The 25,458-nt window shown below is 47.9% G+C and overlaps 1 protein-coding gene across 23 annotated transcripts in view; it reads right to left on the reverse strand.

Annotated features, from left to right (window-relative positions):
* Thrb (thyroid hormone receptor beta) overlaps positions 1-25,458 on the reverse strand; it is a 339,826-nt gene that overhangs the window by 89,174 nt on the left and 225,194 nt on the right. For 21 of the 23 annotated variants that reach the window (XM_087584976.1, XM_087584964.1, XM_087584972.1 and 18 more), the window contains 1 exon segment: positions 190-253. In XM_087584976.1, coding sequence (XP_087441102.1) covers positions 190-211 — 22 coding nt within the window. In that variant the 5' untranslated portion in view covers positions 212-253. 23 annotated transcript variants of the gene reach the window in all.

Below are 25,458 nucleotides of genomic sequence, written 5' to 3' on the forward strand. Positions count from 1 at the left end.
AGGGCTGGACACTGCTAGCCTTCCGCTGAAGCTAGCGTCTCCCCTGGTCACCCTCCTGGTGATGCCATCGTATGTCATGGCTTGGAAATAACTGCTGCTAAGGTTCTCAGGCTGTAAGACCCCAGTGCTTCACTTTGTGCATACACAGATGAAGACACACAGTGGAAACCAAGGAAGACACGTAGATACCTGTCATACTGTTAGGAGTCATAGGTTAGTAGTCATGCTGGGTCCTCTTCAGCTCTGGCATTCCCTACAGAGAGACAGAATAACACACATTACAATCAGCATTTCCTTATGAGATGGGGTCTCACTGTGTGGCCCTGGCAGGCCTGGAACGTGTGATGTGGGCAAGGCTGGCTTAAAACTCACAGAGAGCTCCCTGCCTCTGCTTCCTGAGTGCCAGGGTTTCACTTACTTATTAACTATGTTTTATTTATTCTTCCACAACACCCCACTTACCCCGACACATACCCTCCCCTCTTTATGTTTCCTTCCTTCCTTCCTTTCCTCCAACCCCTCTCTCTTTGAAATCAAATAAGTCCAGTTAGTGTTGTCTGTTGGCATGTTGACTGACCTTGCTGGCTAAGGTTTGTACAAGTCACCATAGCTGTAGTGAGTGCATGAATTTAGAAGACACCACTAGCACTCCTCCCCATCCCCACACCACTCCTCCCCATCCCCACACCACTCCTCCCCATCCCCACACCATTCCTCCCCATCCCCAGAGCACTTGTCCCGACCTCCAGCTCTTATATTCCTTCTGTCCCCATCTGACTTAATTTGTTGTTAATGTCCCAAAGTTTATTATGTTTTGAATTTGAACCAAGATCCCTCACTGTAACTTAGAACTGGGGCGTTAAACGGGCCTTATGGCCTTGGTTTTCATCTCTGGCCTCACTCTATGTTTATGCTTTTGAAACAGTGTTTTCTCTTGGTTTGTTGTTTTGAGAGATCAGCCAAACTGTGGACGGGCCATTTTCCCCTGAGTGCCTGCGATGTCTGAGCATCTCCAAGGCAGAACTCCTCAGGCTGTAGAATCCCAGCCTCAGCCTGATGGCACCTTGGACCAGATCCAAGATGATTTACCTCTTAGACATCATGTCCTTCAAACCTAACTCCCCCTCCTGCCCGTTTGTAACTTCTCTTGTCAGAGTGCTTTGCCCGATTCATTTATGAGACCTACGAGCAAAGCAAGCCTGGCCGGTGGTCTGAGGAGGAGGAGGCCCAGGGTCAATGCCAGACCAAAGTCTACAGGCTGGGAAGGGGTGCTCAGGGGTACACACAGGCAGCTGGCACACTGAGTCCTTCAGGATGCTTCTGGAAGTATTTCCTGGGAGGGTTCTGGGTCCAGTATAGGACACAGCAGCCCGTGTCTCTTTTTTTTTTTTTTTTGGTTCTTTTTTTCGGAGCTGGGGACCGAACCCAGGGCCTTGCGCTTCCTAGGCAAGCGCTCTACCACTGAGCTAAATCCCCAGCCCCTAGCAGCCCGTGTCTCTTGAATAGAGTTGAAGCCCAAGACCTGGGCTCAAGGGTCAGTACCACTGTGTGCTACTGTGGGGTCCAACGTAAGGTGAAAGATGGGCTCGGGCTCCACTTGTTTCACAAGGCTGCTGCCGAGGGCTCGAGGGCAGAAGGGGAATCGGTGAGATGCTGCACACTGAGCTGTGGTAGCCCTTGGATAAGAAGGCTTGTGGTAGGACAGCAGGCAAAGAAGCACACGGACTATGCTCTCAATATGGCTCTACATACGACGACTCCGTCTTAGGCTCTCCACTCACCGGGTGCCTATGGTTTCAGGCCTTTATCAGAATTCTTGTCATGCTGAATTTAAATTATAGGTTTGCATAGGTCTGATGGCACGGCCCACTCCTCTGACTGCCCTCCCACCCCTCCCCCTCGTTGAGCATTGCTGAGTAGTTTCTATAGCGAAGTGAAACTGCTGTGACATATAGGACACAAGCCACCTGAACCAGCTTCTGAGAGAAGCGGGGAGACGTAGCACCAGGAAATGAACTCTTTCTTACAGCTGAACCTTCCAAAGGTCGCCAGCCACCAGCCTTCAGCCCCAGCCTCCTTCACCCGTTCAGCTTCTCAGATGAGTCAGACCTGGAGACGCCGCTCTGGGACCACAAGCTGGACCTGAGGTCCAATCTTGGACTCTGATACATTTACTAGCTTGGCTACCAACCCCTCTCAGCCCTGGAACCTGCCATGTTTCCCCACCAGATGTTTGGGATGCCCCAGAGGGCGAGGAGTCAAATGGATTGGGAAGGGAAAGAGGACTGTAGCTCATGTGGAGAACCGAAGTGCCCCTCCCCTGGCCATGCCAGTTCAAGGCATGAAGTGTGATATGATAACCTCTGGACGATTGGAGAAACACAAAGATCGGAAGGAAAGAGGGAGTGAGGGAGGGGGGAGCGACGGAGGGGGGAGGGAAGGAGGGAGAACCATGTCTGTTTGAGACCCCCAGGGAAGAGGATTAACCTGAGAGTCTCGCCTGGTTTAGTCAAGGCCCATCCCTACCTGCCCCACACCTGCTCCACTGGCCACTCAACTCTTCCTTGGTGACCTTTGGCAAACACATCCTCTTTCACATGAGTAGATTCCAACACAGCGGCCCTCTGACTGACAGCTCCCAGCTTCCACAACAATAACCCCAGTGTGGCCTGGCATATTGTTTTTCTTCTTAATCTCTGAACCGGAGCCATTAAATCCCAGTTGCGATCTTGCAACACCATCAACTTAAATGTTTCTTTATCTTCAAAAATTCAGACTGCAAGGGCAGAAATGGAATCTGTAAGGCAGAAGGGACATGGAGCAAGAACACGACCTTGCTAACATTCCTAAAGCTGGAGTCGACGCCATGAGCCTCTGTGCTACCCTTCCTGCCCAGTGCTACTGAGCAGTCTTTTCTCCAGCGACAGTAACTTTTGTAGTGCAGTGTCAGCAATATTGTGCCATGCGGTATCATTAAACGGCATTGCTGTTACTATACTGTTAGCGATGTACTGTAATCAGTACTCTAGAACTACAATAGTACTCACATGTAGCATTGTTACTATTGCTCTTCAGTGAGCTCTAGACTTATTTCCCCGGTGTGTGTGTATGTGTGTGTGTGTGTGTGTGTGTGTGTGTGTGTGTGTGTGTATGTGTGTGTGTGTGTGTGTATGTGTGTGTGTATGTGTGTGTGTATGTCTGTGTGTGTGTCTGTGTGTGTGTATGTCTGTGTGTGTGTCTGTGTGTGTGTCTGTGTATGTGTGTGTGTCTGTGTGTGTGTCTGTGTGCGTGTGTGTGAGTATGTGTGTCTGCGTCTGTGTGTGTGTCTGTGTGTGTGTCTTAGTAGGGAATCATCTTTGATTAGTCTTCTATGTCATCCTTTGAGAGAGAGAGTCTCTCAGTTAAGCCCGGAGCTCACTCGATGGCTAGTACTGCTAACCTGTTTAGGAATCCTGTCCCCGCCTTTTAAGGTTGTAATCGCTGGCAGGGCGCCATGACCATCTGGCATTTACTTGGTTACTGGGGATCTGAACCCGTGTCCTCGTGAGTGTGCAGCATGTGCTTAACCACTGTGCTACCTCTCCAGCTCAGAGCTCTAGAGTTTCAGGTGCGACTTCAGTAGTGCGTCTGGCAACCCGTCAAGTATCACAGTTCCGCCTTGTCACATGACTCCCCGGGGATGGTGCTCTCCAGAGCTGCGCCTGGGTCTGGAGCTCAGCGGTTTGTGGGGCCATAGGAAGAAACAACCCAGAGTTGAATTAAGCTAACTGATGCCTGGAAGGGGTGAATACCTCTGGGAGGTGGTGGGGAGGAGGAAGTATCAGGTACTGAGTGCTAGCCAGGGCAGCCATGTTGATGACGGACTGAGAACCAGCACCATCCAGAACCACCACTTATGGTTCTCCTGTTTTACCATTCCCATGGCTCGTGGGTCAAAGAAGAGTTTGCTTTCTTACACACTTTCCCCACAAGGCATGGCGGTTCACGCCTGGAATGCCAGCAGTCAGGAGGCTGAGATGGGAGGATTTCAATCAGCTTGAGGGCAGCCTGGGTTACACAGCACGCTCTTGGCCAGTGAGGGCTGAATACTTTATTAAGGGTCTTACTCTGTAGTTCAGGGTTAGTCTTCAACTTGCAATCCCCCTGCCTCAGCCTCCTGAATGGTATTACATGCCTGCACTGTAGCTAAGAACTTTCATTTGGACCCACTGGGGGTTCATTTGCAAAGAGACATGAGTCCTTCTGAAGCCTCTAGAACTTCCGCTCCAGTGAGAAGCTGATTCCGCCTCATTCTGTACCCCTGACAGGCGCCACTGACTTGGCTTCTGCTGCAAGGGACAGCCATCATTTGTCCGACACTCAGGCGGCCTTGAGGATGGCTGACTGTCTAGGCTCCGTAAATTTTGTTCAGTGACAACCCCTAGACAGGAGGTAATTTCAGAGGCTCAGCCCCACAGGGGCAAAGGGCTATGGAAGGGCCAAGCTCTCAGGCTTGCAGCAGTCAGTGTTTTTCCTTCAAGAAGGCAGATGAGGCAACAGTGTCTCTGGTTGTAATGGCGATTCACTGGCTGTGGCTAATGGTTGCTCACAAGAAGATGAGGGTGTCAAAGTCCCCCTACATAGCTCAGGTTGGACTTGAGCTTGTGATGGTCCCCCTGCCTCTGCCTCCTGAGTGCCAAGATTACAAGAATGGGCCATCATGTCCAAGCATCTCATTCTAGAGCTCATCTCTATTATATGTGAGTTTGTGTAGCAGCACCAATTGCTACTCAAGTCTCTCCCACTGAGCGGCAACCCCAGCCCCTGCCAGTCTCTACTCTAACCTGTGCCTGTGTCAAATACTGCCTCCTTTCTCTCCTTGACCTTCCCTTGCGTTCTTGCTTCCTCACAGGCAATGTCACCACAGCACATGGGAAGAAGCATGGATCCTGCTGCTGCTCTTGACTTAGAGAGCCAGGAGACCATTTCTATGCTGGGATAAGGTCCGCTTTACCAGTTACTACGCTAAATGTCCTGATGCCTGTGGCAGCTTCTCCCTTTATATGGCAGAGGACTTGGGTATAGTCAGATAAAAGTTCTATTTCTGTCTTGAGAAGGAGGTCAACTGGGTGGGAGTGAGACAGACTCAGAGCACAGTTGGCTTTGAAACAATGTAGAGAAAGAAAGAAGGCAGTTGCTCTAGGACCCGGTTTTGAAACAATGTAGACAAAGAAAGAAGGCAGTCGCTCTAGGACCTGGCTTTGAAACAATGTAAACAAAGAAGGAAGGCAGTCGCTTTAGGACCGTCTGTTGCATGAAATGCACCATCTCACAGACTGAAACATGGGATGCTTAGTCAAATAAAACTGGGAGAGAGAAACCGGGGACCAGTTCTGGTTCAAGTTTCTGAGGCCGATTAGGAGGGCACAGGCTTGATGCCCACAGTACGCACCCTGCCTCCTCCTCCCACAGGCCTTTCTCTAAGTGCACACTCATCTCTGATTTCTGGACAGGGAGCAGAGAGGTGGGCCGGATACTGACTCTGCAAGGACAATGCCTGGGACAGGCCACCAGTGACTTGTAGGAGCCTCAAACTTCCTCTACTGCCACCTGGTGGTCAACAGGGCACCATGACCCTGCCAAGCCAAGGAGAACTTGAGTAAATAAGGAATGTACACTGTACTAGAGTAGGGAGTGGGGTGGCGGTAGAGGGTGGCGGTCTGGACGCACATTCATCATGTTAGGAGAATTAAATAACCCCAGAGGAATGACAGTACCACACAGCCCTGCCAGATGCCTTTAATTGTGTAGTTGTGGTTAGGTGACTCAAGGAGACACAAGCATGAAAAACATCCAACCAGAATGGAAAGCAAAGGGTTTGCACAGATGGCCATGCTTTATCATTGAGTTCTAAAGGTGTCTGATGGTGAAGCAGTCAGTTACAAACATCCCCACTCCTGTCCCCGCCTCTGGAGAGCTTTGGAAGGAAGTACCCGAAAGAGCTGTAATTTCCAGCCAAGAAGAAGAATACATATTTGTTCTTGTTCCATGAAAGTGGCACCCGCAGATCTGAGCGCAGGCCTGGCTGTGCCGGAACCCACAGGGGGCACCTGTAGGTCTTAAACCCGGAGATAAAAGCAACATGGGAGCAGCCTTGCTCTGGAAATTCCCTTTGGATGGAAACCAATTTATCCTACGAGTACAGGTGTTATCTATTTCTTAAATGCAAAAGGCAAACTGAGGCAGGACTGAATTGCAATATTCCTGTGGGCAGACTTCAGACAGCATGGCTACACTTGCCTATAATCCCAACATGCTTGGGGCCAAGGCAGGGGAATCCTGAAGTCCAGTCTGGCTTCTACCACTTAGTGAGACTCCACCTCCTCCTGCTCCCCCACCCCTCGAAACAAAAACAAAAACAAAGGCTAGCCATGATCTCCGTGGGAGAGCAGCTGTAGTGTGCAGAAAGCCCTGGGTTCAATGCCTAGTTTAACGTCTTCAAAAACTATGTGTGAAATCTACAGTCTCGGTCACTTCTCCCACTGGGCCCATGTGTGACAGTGCTTGGCGATTTGGTCATTCACTTTACTAGCAAATTCCGCTGGCTCTCCACAGGGTCTCATGTCTCCTGTGTACCTATTAACGGGCTTGCATGGCCTGTTGACTTTCAACAACCTGTTATCTGGGTAATTCTCAGTAATGTGTCAAAGTAATTATCAGGTTCAAATTTATAAGAGTTCGTCCACTGTGTTAGATCACGAGGAAAGGTTGGAACCCTAAATGGGAATCAGGTTACTATATTAACACCGAAAGAGTTGGTTAAGGATTAAATGGGGAAGCTGGGATGGGTGGAGCTTGGATGGGCTAGGATTTTGGAAGGTACACGGAGACATAATTTTCTGTTACTTTTTTTCCTCTGGATGTTTAAGTTTAGAAAGTGCTGGCTTGATTTTCTGGTCCGACTGGAAGCCCGTATCGCAATGACCTGGGGATGATTATGCCCTCATGCCTCAGTGCATGTCATTCAGTGCCTCAATATACTTTTTCTGCCATGACCCCAGGTCAGAATAGATACCTCAGTGTTCTGTCTGAATGTGAGTGATCCAATACAGCCTCAGAACTGCATTTTGTGATGAGCAGCAGTGGCCCTGGCATCCTGGAGAGAACTTGGGTTTAGAGTTTGAAAATCATGGCCACCACAGTGAAAAACACCAGGAGTGATCGATGTTTTCTTTATGCACGGGCCACTCTGTGAGCTTAAGGGCTGGTCATTTGACCTGGAAATGTTATTCTGCTATGTGGGCCCATGATGCTTGACACTGCGGTGTAGGGAGTAAGAAATCATGTCAGGGGTTCTGGCCACGGTCTCAAGAGGCCATCTTGAGAACAAACGAGGTGTAGTTATAGTTATTGTTCAATAGCTTCCCGAGCTCCGTTCACATGTGCAGGATGTGACAAGGATCCTGAAACATTACAGAACCTAGTTGTCAGGCATGCTGACCACTACACTGTGGGAGTCCAGGGACTCTGGGTATTCACTGAAGCTGGAGAGACATTGCTTCCTGTGCACTGGAATAGGATTTTTGAGCGCTGCCTGTGGGGTGTGTGTGTGTGTGTGTGTGTGTGTGTGTGTGTGTGTGTCTGTCTGTTTGTCTGTCTGTCTGTCTAAACCATCTGCTCATTGTGAATGGGGCATTATTTTCCATACTTACAAGCCTGCTTCCCTCGAATCTTCTCTAAGATTTCTTTACATTCCTTTCAGTTCAAGAACACCCCCCCCCAAAAAAAAAGAAAAGAAAAAGAGAGAAAGGAAAGAAAAAGGAAAAGAAAAAAGGACGCAATGTTTTAGCTAGTGTCTGTTTCCTGCTGGGGGCGGGGCACTTCGGCCTGGTGCTTACATTCCACACTTTTCGAGGCTTATTATTTTCTTAACAATATGCAGATACTGCTGAATCACGCTCAGCTCACGGCTCCAAGAAGTTTTTCTCCCCCGCTCCCAGCTCTGTTTGTGCAGACGCAGCGTCATAATGTTCTATTCATGTCTCAGAAATGCCAACAGCTCAGATAGGCAGCCCCAGGATCCCCACCCCTATTGAGCTTATTTAAAGCCCCCCACAAACAACACACTGTGAAATACTATATGGCCTTCATTTTGAGCCATTTGGCCAGGATAAGACCAGTTCAAACCTCCTTCATTCACTCTTTTATCCCTTCACATAGTTTTAATCAGCAGCTTCCTGCACAATGCCTGGCTGCTGTCACAATTATTTCTAAAAGCTGGATCACACGCCAGCTTGCTGGAGGGCTGGCCTTATTCTTCCGTTCTATTGATGCAAGCAGCAGACCCTCTCGTCAGTGAGAGAAAGTCTTTCTCACACCCAGGGGTTTACATTGGACTCAGCCAAAGGATCGAATAAATCTCATGGCTGACTTGCCCCGTGAGCTTTGGCTAGGGCTCATCCTGTTTAAACCTGCCTGCAGCTAGTCCCCTAGCTCAGCTACTGTCACAGCCCTGGTGCCATTGCTGGCCACTTCTAGGCATAGTTTTGCCAATGAGCAGCCAGGGTCACCTGTGGAGTTTTGTCTTCCTAGTTGCAAAGTTGAATCCATGGGACTATTCAATGCTCCAAAACTCTGGTGGTCAGTGGAAGGTGAACACACACACACACACACACACACACACACACACACACCACACACACACACACACACACACACACCACACACACATACCACACACACATACCACACACATACCACACACACACACACACACACACACACACACACACATACACACACACACACCCTACCTCCCGACAGCTTTAAAAAAAATCTGTGTCCACCCTGCAGACCTAGCAATCAGCATTCTGTAGCACGGCCAGTTTGTAAGGCTGCCCAGCGGCGTTGAGGCATAGCCAGAGCTGAAGGGTGGCCTTCCACACAGTGTGCAGGGGAGTCCCTGTATCTAAAAGTGCTGGGAACTGAACCCGGGCCATTGCACATACTCTGGAAATGCTCTGCCACTTAGAAACCGCAGTCCCCGAATCTGTTCTTGTTGCCCCTCAATGTGGCAGTCAGGGTGGTGCTGGTAGAATAAAAGTCAGCTCACACAACCTCTCTGCTGAAAACCAGATGTGACAGCCACAGCTGTCCCTTTGTCCCACTGCGCTCTCATTCCACTTGAGCCCTACCAGCATCCTTGTTATTCCGCAAACATGTCCAGGGTCAGGACCTGCTTGGGTCTTTGACTCCACTAGGTTTTGCGTACCCCACCTCCTTAGAGACTCCCCTCAGATGCTCTAGACCCCGTGTGACAATTCTCCCTGGGTGCTGGCTTCCCGATACCCTCCTTCCCAAGGACTCAGCATCTTCTGGTAATCATGCCATATTCTCTGTTAGGAATTCAGCTCTGTGCCATTGGTGACCCCACGAGCTAACACGGGCTGTCGGGCATAGCAGACGCTTAGTAAATAATCGTTAAATGAAGGATTGTAGCCACATTTGGTGGGAAAGGCAGTTGCTGGATGGGAGAAGGAAGGCTGAGACTATAGGATGGAAATGAATGTCACCAAAAAAAATCACGAGTTTTGAGGACAACACTGAGCACGTGATTTTAGTTACTGGGAATTGCAGGCAACATCTAGCTATAAAACTATACTTCCAGAATCAGAAATGAGGGCGTGGTTATCCGACGATGGCTGGTAGGGCTTGTGGAAAGAGGGTAGCTGTCAGTGGCCTGTGCAGGTTCCTTTAGGAGTGGGAAAACTGCCCTAAAGGGAGGTTACGGTGATGGCCACACAAATCTGAAAATTTACTGAAATCCATTTGTCTTTCAAAGGGTAAACTGTATTACACGTATTACAATGGCTTACACTCACTCCTATCCTGAGCATCCCACACAGTGTGAAATCTAAAGCTGAACCAGAAACAGATTGTCTCTGGTCTGGGTTCTCAGTGAGGACATGTAAATCAAGAGTAATTGATTTGTATCCACTGCCTTCTTAAACTTTTCACACCTCTTACGATCCTGCACTTTTATTCCTTCATTTAGTTTTATAACTTTAGGCAACCTCTGTTTGGAAGTGAACTTTGTATAGATTTGAGACTTTAAGATTATATTTAGTTGTTTGTGTATCTCTTTATTTAACATGTATCTGTGAATGCACAATTATGAGTATGTGAATCCCCACCCCATGGTGTATGTTTGGAGGTCAGTGGACCACTTGCAAGGGGTTGTTTCTCTTTCCATCATGTGGGGAGGAAATTCAGGTTGTCAGGCCTGGCTGCAAGCATCTGTACCCTCTGAGCCACCTAGAGGGCCCAGACTTGACACTTCTAAGGACAGAGTTCCAGGAATACCTCCAGCCCCAAGGACATCACTCACCACATACTGATGGCTCTTTGTCCCGGGCACTACAGAAGCCCATCTGTCTACAGTTGGGAGCCAGGATACTGCCTGGCCCTCAGCCCCATGAGCCTTCTTCCAACTCACTGATGCTGTGGTCATCTAAGAACACACAAGGGAGAGCGCAAGCTGCAGTCACAGAGAAACGTTTCAATGGAGCCGCGTTCAGATTCTCGAGACTCGGTATCAAGCCTGCTCAGCAACCCAATACTCTGCTTCACTCAGAATACTGACATGTGCTCGAGAGGACGGAGGGTCTGGCTGACCCAGCCTACCTCAGCAGTCTTACTAGAGATTCCCCAGGGAGGGAGCCACCCTGCACAGTCAGGGGCAATCAGAGACTGGAGACTCTGAGGAGACTGTACTAAGTTGCTTGTTTATTTCTCCATTTAACGAGTATCTGTGGATGTACAATTGCGTGTGTACTCAGGTTGTATATAACGCTGTAATTGCCACATGTGAAGGGAAGAAAGTCAGAGCTGTTCTCCATTCACCAATAGGGCAGAGGTCAGGAGCGACTGAGAACCTTGCTCTTCATCATTTGCTAGTGAGAGGGGGAATGAGAATCTCTCCTGAGAGCTGAGCCATGCGCAATAAAGCACCCATCCAAGGCACGTTTGCCCGTCTTCTGGTGACTCTGTTACCTGGAGGATGTGGCCCTGCTAATCATTCAAAGTGTGTCTGACTTTGGGCTTGGAGAAGGGCGTAGTGTGTGGTACAATATTTATTAGGGGGAGATGACTTCTTTAAGATGAGCTGGCAACATTAAGAAGGAGTGATATCTGGAGCACTAATCTTTTCAAGATAGACACGGCTAGGCAGTGGCACGGTGACTGACAGGTATGGTTGCTGGTCTCAGCTGGGACATTGACCATGGCAACCGTGGAAGATTCCCCAAATCGGGGCTTTGGTACAGCTAAGGCTTTCTTTGGAGATGGTTCCGGTCACAGGATGATTGTTACGGGCGTGATTTGGATTCTCCACTCCTAACACCTCTGGAGTCAAGTTTCTTGTAGGCAGGACTTGCTCCCCTGTTTTACTGTAGGAAGGACATGGGACCCTGATCATCGCTTGCCCCTGACCGTAAACTAGCGTTGCTGGCTTTTCCTGCCTTAGAAATAAGTTCTACATCTTTAGTCATAAGGGAAATGCAAATCAAAACAACCCTGAGATTTCACCTCACACCAGTGAGAATGGCTAAGATCAAAAACTCAGGGGACAGCAGATGCTGGCAAGGATGTGGAGAAAGAGGAACACTCCTCCATTGTTGGTGGGATTGCATACTGGTACAACCATTCTGGAAATCAGTCTGGAGGATCCTCAGAAAATTGGACATTGAACTGCCTGAGGATCCAGCTATACCTCTCTTGGGCATATACCCAAAAGATGCCCCAACATATAAAAGAGACACGTGCTCCACTATGCTCATCGCAGCCTTATTTATAATAGCCAGAAAATGGAAAGAACCCAGATGCCCTTCAACAGAGGAATGGATACAGAAAATGTGGTACATCTACACAATGGAATATTACTCAGCTATCAAAAACAACGACTTTATGAAATTCGTAGGCAAATGGTTGGAACTGGAAAATATCATCCTGAGTGAGCTAACCCAATCACAGAAAGACATACATGGTATGCACTCATTGATAAGTGGCTATTAGCCCAAATGCTTGAATTACCCTAGATGCCTAGAACAAATGAAACTCAAGACGGATGATCAAAATGTGAATGCTTCACTCCTTCTTTAAAAGGGGAACAAGAATACCCTTGGCAGGGAAGAGAGAGGCAAAGATTAAAACAGAGACTGAAGGAACACCCATTCAGAGCCTGCCCCACATGTGGCCCATACATATACAGCCACCCAATTAGACAAGATGGATGAAGCAAAGAAGTGCAGACCGACAGGAGCCGGATGTAGATCGCTCCTGAGAGACACAGCCAGAATACAACAAATACAGAGGCGAATGCCAGCAGCAAACCACTGAACTGAGAATAGGACCCCCGTTGAAGGAATCAGAGAAAGAACTGGAAGAGCTTGAAGGGGCTCAAGACCCCATATGTACAACAATTCCAAGCAACCAGAGCTTCCAGGGACTAAGCCACTACCTAAAGACTATACATGGACTGACCCTGGACTCTGACCTCATAGATAGCAATGAATATCCTAGTAAGAGCACCAGTGGAAGGGGAAGCCCTGGGTCCTGCTAAGACTGAACCCCCAGTGAACTAGACTGTTGGGGGGAGGGCGGCAATGGGGGGAGGGTTGGGAGGGGAACACCCATAAGGAAGGGGAGGGGGGAAGGGGGATGTTTGCCCGGATACCGGGAAAGGGAATAACACTCGAAATGTATATAAGAAATACTCAAGTTAATAAAAAAGAAAAAAAAAACAGAGACTGAAGGAACACCCATTCAGAACCTGCCCCACATGTGGGCAAAAAAAAAAAAAAAAAAAAAAAAAAGAAATAAGTTCTAAAGCATCGAGGAGACAACGAGAAGGCCACTCGAGATGCACAGGTGTGGAGTTGGAGTTAATAGTTGAACTCCAAGTCCAAGGGCAACAAGAACAACTGCGGCTCTTGGCTCCGTGGTAAAGGCAGCAGGCACGCTGACCCGCTGACCCATCTCGTCAGCTCTAAGTGAGGGATCTTAATGATCAACTCCTAATGTCTACAGCTGTGAAGAGCAAAACCTGACAGTAATCCGACCCACCAGATTCTAAAAATCATGAACTCTCTATTAAGAATAAAGCAGCGAACCGCTGAAACTTTAATATGTAGAACACGAGATTTGGTCACGTGACACAAAGCATTTCAAAAGTTTATCCCCGGTGAGTCTGAAAAACCCGTATAGCCAAGTTTGTGCCGGTGAGACATGTCTTACTTAGGAGATAGGAAAACATGTCTTGACAGAGACGAGACATTTCTGAGTTTGGTGAAGGTTACATGATTATTCATGAAAATCAGACGTCCTATTAATAACTGCGGTTCCATTTGATGGAGAATATTATTTCTATTATTTTGGGGTCAAGTTCGTGAGAACAAACTTTACCCACGAACTAGCTGGGTAGGAGAATGCAAAAACAGACTGGCCCTCGGTCCCAACCCCTTAAGGTGTTTTTGGACCCATTGCACATTGTCAGCTCTGGAGGCGACGGAAATGAATAGACACGTTCTAGAGATGACATCTGCAAATCCAGGGCATCAGTAGCTGTTTACCACAGGAGAGGTCTGGCCTGGCACAGGGGACAGAAGTGGCAGCAGCCACAAATCCCTCGCCTCCCATCCTGACTGCCACAGGCTTGTTTGTTGCCCATCAGCAACAAATCTACCCTGCTCTGCTCTGGAATTCTGGGCTAGCGCTTGGCAAGCCATTCCTCAGAGACCTTTGACAAAGGGCTCCGAGATGGGTGTCCGCTGGTCCTGGCTGTAGGCTGGAGTGGCCGTTCCTCTTAGATTTCCCGTTCTCTCCAGGCTAGCAGAGGTTCCAATGGCTACAACACCCGCTTCCCTGACTGCTCCTCTGAGTTCCTGGACTTCAGCAATCCCGTCTGCTCTCTCCAATTCCCAACTGCAAGGGTAACAAGCTGCTTCTCATCACCAAGTATCCACAGTGGCCCTTTTACTCGCCCAGTGCTCCAACACCTACGTGACGACCAATTCACGATATCACATCCCTGTTTCCGTGGGTTATCGTAACTTTGCGTGTCTCTCTGGAGCCTGACAGTTGCACACTGGCAGCTTGCGTGTAAAAATATATGACGGCTTCCAGTGGTACTCACCAGGAGCAGTACCACTGACCCAGTCAAAGCCTGTCTCTGCGAAGTTCAAGATGCTTGAATAACTTCCATTCCAGAGCTAAGCACGTATGGGGAACATTAACCTCCAACCAAAGGGCAGTAGAGGGAAATTACTGTCCTAGTTTTAAAACGAGTGTGCATGTACATGTCATGGGTTCGGACTCACATCATACCACACCATACCCTGTATGGAGGTCAGGGGATAAACTCAGGTGTCAGGTCCTCCCAACCCCCATAGCATGGTCTGGGAACCCAAACTCAAGGCCGCTCACTTATGTAGCAAGTACTTTACTATTGAGCTATCTCTCCGGCCCCACTCTCCAACTTTTAAAAATCACGCTTTATGGAATAAAATGTGTTTACTTTGCAAATGTTCACACACAGAGAAAGTACAAAAGAGAAAAGTTATACAGAAAATCTGTGCTAGTGAACCGCTGATATTTGAACCTATTTTTCTGCCTGTTCTGTTACGTATGTCTAGATATTTTAAAACAATTATTATTCCTAACCAACATTTGGTCTTTAAGCCTAATATAGCTGTCTCCTGAGAGTTTCTGCCAGAGCCTGACAAATAGGTGCTCACAGCCAACCACTGACCTGAGAACGGGGTCCCTAATGGAGGAGTTAGAGAAGGAACTGAGGCAGCTGAGGGGGTTTGCAACCCCATAGCAAGAACAACAATATCAACCAACCAGACTCCCCCGAGCTCCCAGGGACTAAACCACCAACCAAAGAGTACACAGGGAGGAACCCATGGCTCCATTCACATATGTTGCAGAGGACGGCATTATTGGGCATCAGTGAGAGGAGAGGCCCTTGGCCCTGTGAAGGCTCAATGCCCCCAGGTAGGGGAATGCCAGGGCAGAAGCTGGGAGGCAGTGGATGGGTGGGTGAGGAAACACTGTCATAGAGGCAGGGGAGGGGCAAAGGAATAGGGAGTTCACAGAGAGGAAATCGGGAAAGGGGATAACATTTGAAGTGTAAGTAAATATCCAATAAAAAAAAGTTTTCTCATAACAAAATTATTTCAAATCCAAGATGGCTTGGTCATGTGAAACTTTTCCTCTCCAGGACAGGATCTCTCTGACCCAGAAACAAAACCTGGGGCAAGGGGACCGGCTTCTGTCTCTGGCAGGTCTCTTTTCTGTCTTGATTTAGATTACAAAAGTCCATGAGAAACCCTGTGCACGCACAGCAGGAGCTCCTTGTATATTATGAGCTGGCTCCTGCTGAGAGGCAGTGACAAACCCTAAAGGAACGTGTGGGGACTAGTCTGTCCCATGAAGAGCAGCAGGTTTGGGCAGAGATGTGGCCCAAGTGTTGTGCTAATTATCATAATCTGCAAAACACATTGAGCATTTTATTTCACTTGTTTGTCCCTCCCTCCTGCCCTCCTTCTTTTCCTCCCGCCCGCCCTCCTTCCCCACCCCCACCCCCAGTCCCTGTAGTTTAAATAAGAAATGCCCCCAGTCAGCTCAAGTGTTTGGAAACTCACTTCTCCAGTTTGTGGTACTTCTGTGGGTACGTTATAGACTTTAGGAGATTCCAAAAATTCTTTGCTGGGGGAGTTACATCACCAAAGTCAAACTTTGAGGATGTATAGCCTGGTCTGCCCTCGGTTCACTCTCTGCTTCTTTGTGTGCATGGGGTTGTAGTCAGCAGGCTTCCTGCTTACACAGTGGGTGAGGACAGACCAGAGTGTGACATCATGGTTACAGGAATAAGATAGGACCGGCCCTGTCTCAGAAAACTTACTGCTCAAAGAACCAATCCCCAGACAGAAGCAATGACAAGCACCCAGGCACACAGCACATGGATGAAACACCCAGGCACCGTGTGCAGGCTGTCCTCCCTCATTCACAGGCACACCTGTCGGGCAATGACCCGCGCCCCCTAAGAAGTCTTCAACTTTGAGATCTCACAGTAACTGATGGTACTACTGACTGCCGTGCAGCCGAAGTCTAACTAAGTTTAAAGTTATTGGTCACGCGCAAAACAGACAGACACGCTATGAATGATTGTCAAGTAACAGCATTGAAAGTTGGGAAGTTAAATAGAACAGGAATTTCAAGGGGAATCAAAATGGAAGCCAAATGGTGCTCTGTCCTTAAAAGATTAAATATGTATGAAGTAATATCAGAACAATTAAAATAATATTAGTCTAGAATTGTAAACAATACCTTACGCTTGCAAAGGAGGATTGTAGAACGCAGAAAAGAAAGGGTAATTACAGAACATGGCCATGGTTTGGAAACATAGGATGCTCCACCTTACCACAAGGACCCGTGCTTGACTAGGTTCACATCAGCTTTAGCCATAACAGCCAGAAATGGAAAATGACCTAGACGCCCCTCAACTGAAGAGTGGGTAGACACCATTTACACAATGGTGTGTTACTCAGTGTCTTTTTTTTTTTTTTAAAGAAAGACACCATGACATTCTGTAAGATTGGAAAAAAGGAAATCCTCGAGCTTGAGAAATCCTCCTGCAGCACCAACAACTCAGAAATGTTATAGGAGCCAAGACAAGCCAGTACATGTCAGAAGAAGTGTAGTTACTTCAAACGCAGGGCAATTCTCCCCCATATAACCCTGTCAACAGGAGTAAGTGAAGGTCTCACTGCTGAACAGGTGAGGAAGCAGCTCGAGGCCGGGTCCTGCCAGAGCTGGTGGTGAAAGCTTGCCAACACTTATATAATTCTCCAGGCTTAAAAATAAATGACTGGGGGCTGGGGATTTAGCTCAGTGGTAGAGCGCTTACCTAGGAAGCACAAGGCCCTGGGTTTGGTCCCCAGCTCCGAAAAAAAGAACCAAAATAAATAAACAAACAAACAAACAAACAAACAAACAAATAAATGACTGAAGGACCTGTAGGAAAAAAAAATAATACAGTAAAAGGCAACAGAAGAAAAATACCCGGTCACAGGCAGAAAGTCTACAGAGTTAGGGACTATTATAGCAGCTGATAAGAAAGATCCCAGAGTGGATTTCTGAAAAAGCAAAAACAAAATAGCAGATGAACTAACGAAGGAAGCGAGATATAGCCGACAACGGGCAGAGCTGAGAAGAGTTCGAGGGCAGCATCTGCTTTCAGTCCTGAGAATTAGAAGGAGCAAAACACCTGATAGCTATATACCAAGTTATTTGTTCTAGACATTCTAATGCGAGATAGAAAAGGAATCATAAATCATACAGAATAATAACCCAAAGGAAAAACTAAAACTGTCCAGGGAACTCCTCTCCCTTCCAGAAACCGTCAAATCTGCATGGGTTCAACACAGGATGATTGCATAGTTCAAAAGAGTACCTCAAAAAAATTGAAAATACAACACATTTTCTCAATTCTTATTTCTGATACCAAGGAAGACACTACAAGAGACATTGCCAGGCTGCTTATTGATACTGATATAAAAGGCTTAAATATCAGCAAAGGACTCAATAGAAACAGAGAGGAGAAAGAGTTCTCCAGGCGAAGCTGAGCATTTCCCGCTAAACTGGCAGTGCTTAGTAGAGACCCCACTGAGCCAAAGGTATTGATTTCCTTGTGGGATGATAACATGGATTTGAAGAGACCCACTGCTTGGTCGTGATAGCTTGGCAGCCCAAGTGAGGCTAAACGAAGGTCACCTTGACACAATATTAACTGTGAGAACACTGTTGAAGAGGAAGAACGAACAAAGTCTGCCTGTCAGCTAGCAAGACACCGCACGATGCCTGCACCATGAAAACAGCATCTACTGCTGCTGTGGGAAGGTGGCAGATTGACGGACCATGACAGACATTCATGCACAGGTGTCAATATACGAAATGGGCACCCTCCCTGAGAACGTAATATATACAGATGTGCACACCGTGTGGTAAGACCCGGTCCCATCACTTCACAGAGATAAGATGAACAGTGAACCGTCCAAGAGGAAAATACTGCACCGTTGCATCTGTAGCTCACATCCTACCTCTGGTTCAATGTCAAGCTGAGGACAACTGAAGCACACTGAGGGAAGCCATGAAAGGAAGCAAGGGGCTCCCTCTCCGGGCCTGAGAGTAGCGAAGATCTTTCACTATGACACACAGCACAGACGCCCACCCACAATCTCAATTCTTGTGAACTTCCTCGTCACTGAGGGCTCCAATACAAGTCGACTTGTAAAACGTAAACATGTAAACATCTGCCATCAGTCACTGTGTAAATAACCCACAGTGCACTCACCCAACGGGACGCTGTGCTAATGTTAAAAATGACATGGAATAACCAGTAGGAAACCTTGTCAGCTAAGCACACAGTCGTGTCAGGCACGCAGAGACAGGCGGCATTTATGCAAGGAGTATTTGGGGACAAACGGGCCAGAAACCGTGTTTGCTAACAGGGAGGGGGACCTGGGTAGCTAAATGGCTGGAAGGTGACATTTTTACTCCAGACCTCTAATCTATTTTAGTAACCTGAAAAGAATAAAATGAACACAGCACAAAGAAGTGTACACAAAGGTGAAACGCTGGAGGGAGAATGGTTGCTTTCCCAGGCTGCTGTGGAAATAATGCAACGGCGGCGCGGCAGTGGTGTAAATGATGTGGGGGAGGGGAAGAAGAAGCACATGCTTCATTAGTTGGATGGAAACAGGAACACTTAGATGTCTTTCCTGCTCGGTGTGACTCAAGAGGCCACAGGATCCAGAGGCTAGAAATCCACTCAAGAAACAGGCACCCATGCTAGATGCAGACATCCGAGTTGCTCGAAGCTGTCCATCCATCCATGCAGTAGACACCTACGGGGCTTCATTCTGGGGCAGATGTCACAGAGAGTCAGCAACCAGAGAGGGAGGAGGGAGGAAGGGAGGAGAGGGGAGGGTGTAGAACCTGGAGTGCCACTACTGAGCCCATAGTAACAGCAGGAAGGACTGGAGCTGGCCTCTCTCTCTCCTCCACAGTGGAACAGAGATGGTTCCAGGAACCACACAGGCCTGGGGAGCAGTTTTACTGGGTCTGCAGATTTTCCAGAGGAGACCAGAAATCCAAATTTGTACTTGAAATCTCCTGGTTTTAAAATTCAAATTCGATTTTAAAATAAAACCACTCCGTGGGCCAAATCAAACCCACCCTGCCAGCCTTTGCTGGCATAGCGGATGGCCAGCTCAAATCTCTAAAGAAAAGAGACTGGGTGTTTAAACAAACACAGCACAGTGTGCAAGCCCTGTCATCTTAGGAAGCTGTGCATGGTTTCCATTTCTTTACACACTTGTGCAACTCCTCACAAGAACCAGATGGTCTGTTCTCAAAGTCCCTTCTCCTCCTTACCCCGTCAGAGAGCGGCCTTGTTTCGATCCTGAGTGCACTTACTAGACTTGGTTCTTCATGACATTTGGGTTCTTTCTAAAAATCAAATTTACCTTCACAAGGATGTTTGGTAATATACTGTTATCCCCAAAGACTGTCCCAAAAGAGGACCTGTACCTTTTTAGAATCAGGGAAGTAACTCTGAGTCCTTCCAGTGATTGCCGAGTACCAGCTCCCGAGAGGCAGCACTAGGTGTCCCAGCATTCTAGGACTTAGGAAAGGGCTCAGCTCTATAGGCCTGGTTACCAAGGTTATGTCTGTCTGTCTGTCTGACTGACTTCCCCCTCCCTTCCCCCTCTCTTTTCCCCTCAGAAAGGGCTCAGGTCTCTGGAACTGACTGAGCACACTAAGGCATTTCTTTCTAGGGACAGTTGGCATGCCCGTGTGTCCAAACACAACTGACACACGCATCACCTTAACTTCCCCCTGATCAATAGCTGAGTGTCTGGGAGGGGTGCTAATGGCACCGGTCACGTGGAAGAGGAAGGCTGAATCCTCCAGAAGCAGGTGTCAGCTTGGGTTTCCTTCTAAAGACTGGATGCAGCACACGCCACCGGTCTGCATTTCAGAAGCGCCCGTGCTCTCAGGGAGCACACAGCACACTTGGTTTTATTATCAGTATAATATCCCTATAGAACGGAGTCCCGGGTAGGGCATAAAGGAGACACATTTTCGGTTTTTGTTTTCTGAGGATTAAATAGTACTTTAGCTAGTTCGTGTGATTAAATCCTTAAGTTTCTCTTGTTCTTCCTTAATGGAAAAATCTGCATTATGTTCATTCAACCTGTAAATCTTGTCCCTGAGCTGAAGTACATTATCTTAGATCAAATGTGTCATAACTGTCCCTCCTTCCATCTCTCTCTCTCTCTCTCTCTCTCTCTCTCTCTCCTATAGTTGCTTCTCCTGGATTGAAACACACTCCTTCCTGCAGAAGGATGGACCCGTGAGTTTTAGAAAATAGGACTCTGAGACCCAGAAGCCCTTTCTTGAGGGAACACCAAACACCAGCAGGTGTTTCTGTGACACAGGAAGCCTGGCCCACAACATGGCGGCCTGATGAAGGTTGGTGTAGGAGGAAGGACAGAGACTGGGGGCTCCGAGGAGCTGGGGCTGCAGCAGCACACAGGAGCAAGACTAGGCGGGGCCTCTGGACACTGGCAATGCCAGGCTTCATGTCTGCCTTGCCGCTGGAGGTGTTATGGCCTCTCAGGGGAGGCAGAATGCAGTGTGTGATAGGGGTCTCTGGGTCTCCGCAGAACGATAACGGCATGATACACTTGCTGCACACGGTAGAATTTTCTATTTATAGATAAGTCGAAGGAATGTGCAAAAGAAGCAAGAATGATTATGTCTAACCTTCAGAGATGCCCTGGGGACTGGACAGATGACTCAGGGGTTAAGCGTTCATTCTGCTCTTGCAGGGAACTGGAGTTGGTTCCCAGCACCACCAGGTGGCTCTCAACTGCCACCAGGTCCAGCTCCAGGGGACCTGACACCCTTTACTGACCTCCAAGGACGCCAGAGGTCACATGTGCATACACACATGGGTGTACACGTACATACAGATAATTAAGAATAATAATTAAAAACCCCTTAAAGTCATTCCGGCTGTTGCGTTGACAGGTGAGGGTGTCTTGTACTCATAGGAGATAAACCTGTAGGTGGAAGGTGTCCGCCTTGGCAAGGGTAAGGAGGACTTGGTTAAGGGCTGAGATGGAGAAAGAAGAGGTGTGCCCCACAATGGGGAGCTTTCAGGTGGAAGACCCAGAAAAATGAGTGGGTTAAACCACTCTTGGGCCTATCCCCAAAGGATGTTTTATCCTACCACAAGGACACTTGGCCAACCGTGTTCATTGATGCTTTTTTAATAGAAGCCAAAGACTGGAAATTACTGAGATGTCCCTCAGCTGAAGAATGGATAAAGAGAATGTGGTGTTATGACTTAGCTGTTAAAAACAATGACATCATCAAATTTGCAGGTAAATGGTTGGAACTAGAAAAAAAATCATCCTGAGGTAAACCAGACCCAGAACAATATGGTATGCGATTGTTTATACGTGGATATCAGCCATGACATAAGTGATAACCAAGCTACAATCATAGACCCCAGCGAGGTTACGTGTAGAGGAAGGAACTGGGAGGGGGGCACATAGATCTCCCTGGAAGGGGAAATAGAATAAACTTTATAGGTGGACTGGGGCCAGGATGAGAAAGAAAATGAGAAGGGAGATGGGCTTGTGGGAGGGAATGTAGGGAGAGTTGGATAGAATTCAGGGACATTTGAGGGGTGATATGGAAACCCAGTGGAATAGAAAGGTGATTCTAATGAAATCTCCAAATAATAAAGGGGAGAAAACCCCAACGGCGTGAGCCCTCTGGGTATATATTATAGCTTTCGTTTAGGATCCCCGAACGTGTGAATGAGTGGGTCTCTGATGCTTGTACCTCTCTTGGACTCCTTCTGTTGGTCTGCCTTGTCCTCTGATGTGATGGCTTGGCTTTATCATACTGTATTTAGTTTTGTCATGTTTGGTTGTTATCTCCTAGAAGCCCATTCTTTTCTAATGTGTGACCAAAAGGGAGTGCATCTGGATGGGAGGGAATGCGGGGAGGACCTGGGAGGAGCAGAGGGAAGGGAAACTGTAATTAGAATATACTGTAGGAGAAAAGAACCTATTTTTAATAAAAGGGAAGAAAATAAAAAGTGAGACACTAAGGGAGGCCATATGTGCACGTCAGAGTCTAGAGGAACAGAGTCCCGGAGCCTACAGATTTAAAGCACAGACTGTAGGGGGAGGTGCTTGTGACTTGGGTATTGACTCTGGTGGGAAGTCAGAAGGTGGCCACTGGGGCCTCCATGACTTTAACAGGTGTCACTTGGTTGCTGGATGGATCATGTCAGAGTCAGTGGGGGATGAGGAGACAAACATGGTGGGGTGGAAGTGGGATGGGATGGGGGTAGGGAGTGGGAGAGGGGAAACTGGGGGTCTGCTGCAGTGGATGTGTTATTATTATATAATATATATTATATACATGATGTACTATATATATCCTTTTCATTGTCTTTAAAAAACTTGGAATCTTTTACTAGGTTTTATTTTGTTTTGAGGCTTTTAATGTCTATGTGTTGATTGACTACTCATTTATTACTGAATTTTCATTTACAAAGTATGGGGTTTCCTTATGACACTTCCTGACATGTTGATGTGCTTGGGCAGGATTTACCCTTCCTCTTGCCCTCTTCTGTGCCTTCCCTTTCTCCCCCTTTCCTCTGTGACCCTTCACAGCTGAGTAAAACTCCATTGTCAATTTCAAAACATATCCACTGCAGCAGACTTCCCACTGCAGGTGAAGGAGAGGAGTTGGGTTCAGGCATGAGTGGGTTCTTTGAGGTGTTTCCATTTTAAAGAAGCTATTTGATGGCTGGAGAAAAGACTGTCAGAGGTGCACAGAGAACCCTGGTGTCTGTAGCCGCACTATAGAAATCTGAAGAAAGCATTTAAGAGAGACATCTAGTGGGCCTGCAGGTCACTTTCTCCCATGCCAGCGGATCTGTCCAAAGCCTTGGGCAGGAAGTCAGGAGCTCAGATTGGTCCAGGGAATCAGAATGCTTTCTTTGTACTCATTGGTCCATGCTGGGTTGGAGATGGGTACCTCTGAGCAGAGCAGAGGGACGGGGAAAGCTGGGGCCGAGGCTGGGTCCTGTAAACACTTGGGGCACAAGGGCAAATTCTAAAAGGGAAGCTAGCCATGCCAGTGACGCCAGGGAGCCGGGTTGGGTGGGTCAAGCCAGGCTGAGGCACAGACACAGGAAAAGGAAAACTCCCCTGGGTAGGCAGGGCTTCCAAACCAAAATAAACTTAGGGGAATGAGAAAAGAGAAAGGAGAAAGGAGAAAGCAACAAACAAGAAGGCTGATTTCCAGCCTGGGTTTTCTCGCAGCTAACAGTTCAACCAGCCAAGTTGCCCTAACTGCACCTTGGCTGTAGTGGAAACCCTCATGGAAGGTTGGAGCAGCTTTGAGCTCTGCACCACCTGGATAATTGCACCTGTCCTATGCGTGGCCATCAGGCTCCTGCATATCTTCTGTGGGTGCTGGTACCACCACAGACGGAGTCCTCGTGGGTCTGAGCGCGGCACTCTAGAGGCTGGACCTAGGCTGGAGATAAGCCCTTTGCTTTTTTTGAACAGGAGGTCGCACTCCCCTGCTCAGTGTCTTCCTTGGAGTTCAGAGTTGGAAGGAACCCCAGAGATTGCTTGATTCAGCTTATTTTTAGACGGGGGAAATGGAAAATGAAGTGGCTTGCCCAAGGTCACAGAGCCACGGGCGGAGAAGCTTACACAGCTCCTGGATGCTTCTTTAATATTGCCCAACAAGTGTGAGTAACTGTCCCAGGAGCTTAAAGTGTAACTTTCAGGGTGGTTTGTCTTGACAGCGTATGTCTACAAGGTGTGGCATCGTGTCTTAGAACTCTTCCTGTAGCAAGGCAAGCGCGGTTAGATGCTTATCCCCCAGTCACCTCGATTCACCAGGAGCGTGGCTGGGGAACCCACGTACTCATCACACACACAAGCTGCATCTCAGCTGTGGCGTCGGAGAGCGTTCGTCCCTAAACTGGATGCAGAAAGTGGAAACAAAATCAAGACGTAGCAAACAGCGAGAGGAGAAGGAAGCAGAGTTCAATCTGAGGTTTTCAAAAAGGGCTGTGCAGAGTGGACGGTGGCTTTCCACATTCTCCCTGTCTCTCTCTGTCTGTCTCCCTCACTCCCTCCCTTCCTTTCTTGGAGAAGAAAAACTTCATTTAACATTTTAAAAAAAAATGTCAGAATCTAGAACTTTATTTGTTTGGAAATGTTTTTCGGAAAGCTCATAGCATTTAAAGAGAGCTGCTCAAGCTCGGTGTGGCGTTGGAGCCAGAGGCCTGGTATACCGTGAGTTCCAGGACAGCCAGGCCACAGAGAGAGCTGGTCTTGAAAAAACAAAAAACAGAAAAGAAGGAAGGGAGGGAGGGAGGAATAGAGGGAGGGTGAGCTGTTTACATGATAGGTGCAGGAAATCCAGTTATAGGCTTAAATGATTTATTCATTGGATTTCACTCATCCCAATAACTTTCTTACACCCCTGGGTCTTAAGCTTTAAAACTTAGCTTTACTGAGAGATAATTCCCATATCTACCCATCTAGAGTCTACAATACAAAGGATCTTGGTGCACAGGCTTGTATGGTCAGGACAGTGGTCAAGTTTGGAATGTTTTACCTCAGAAAGCAACTGCACCGTCCAGCTATTCTCTCCCTGGCCCTCAGTTCCAAGCAACTAAAGCCCACCATCCCTTTCATATAAACGGGATAGACTGTGATCTCCTTTGTAACTGGTCACCTTTTCCCAAAAATGTTGCCCAAATGGGAAAACGTGGTCACCAGAGGAAGAAGTGAAGGGTTGTTGTGATCTATCTTTGGTTTTGTTTTTGAAACATTGTGTGGGTATAGACTCTGGCTCCCGCTACCTTGCTCGCCACCCAACCAGCTCAGCGGCTCTCGCTGTGCGTCACACCCAGGACACATGAGTTTTGCTGTATCAGTGGGAAGACCGCATACACGGTTCTGTCACCAAGGACCAGGGGACTGGGAGCCTCAGTGACAGCTAGATGGGCTTGCTTTGAGAAAAGAGGACAAAGTCTTTTTGGGAAAGCCACGTTTCCTGATAAAGCTTACGTTTCAAGACCTTAGTCATTCCATTCATTTACTCCTCGCTGGCTTTCTCCCTTTGCCAAGCCATTTTTCAGTGTGGACTGTCTATCTGTCATTTACATGGATGCATTCTCTCCCCTCAATCTCCAGTTGTGCCTAGTTCCTGTTTACCACCGCCATACCTTCCGCTGGAGCCCGCGTCTGCTTTCATTCACTGAGAAAATGGATGTAAGCAGAACAGGATTCTCCATGCTAT

Source organism: Rattus norvegicus, chromosome 15 (assembly GCF_021556685.1).
Source record: "Rattus norvegicus strain SHRSP/BbbUtx chromosome 15, alternate assembly SHRSP_T2T, whole genome shotgun sequence".
Classification (NCBI taxonomy): domain Eukaryota; kingdom Metazoa; phylum Chordata; class Mammalia; order Rodentia; family Muridae; genus Rattus; species Rattus norvegicus.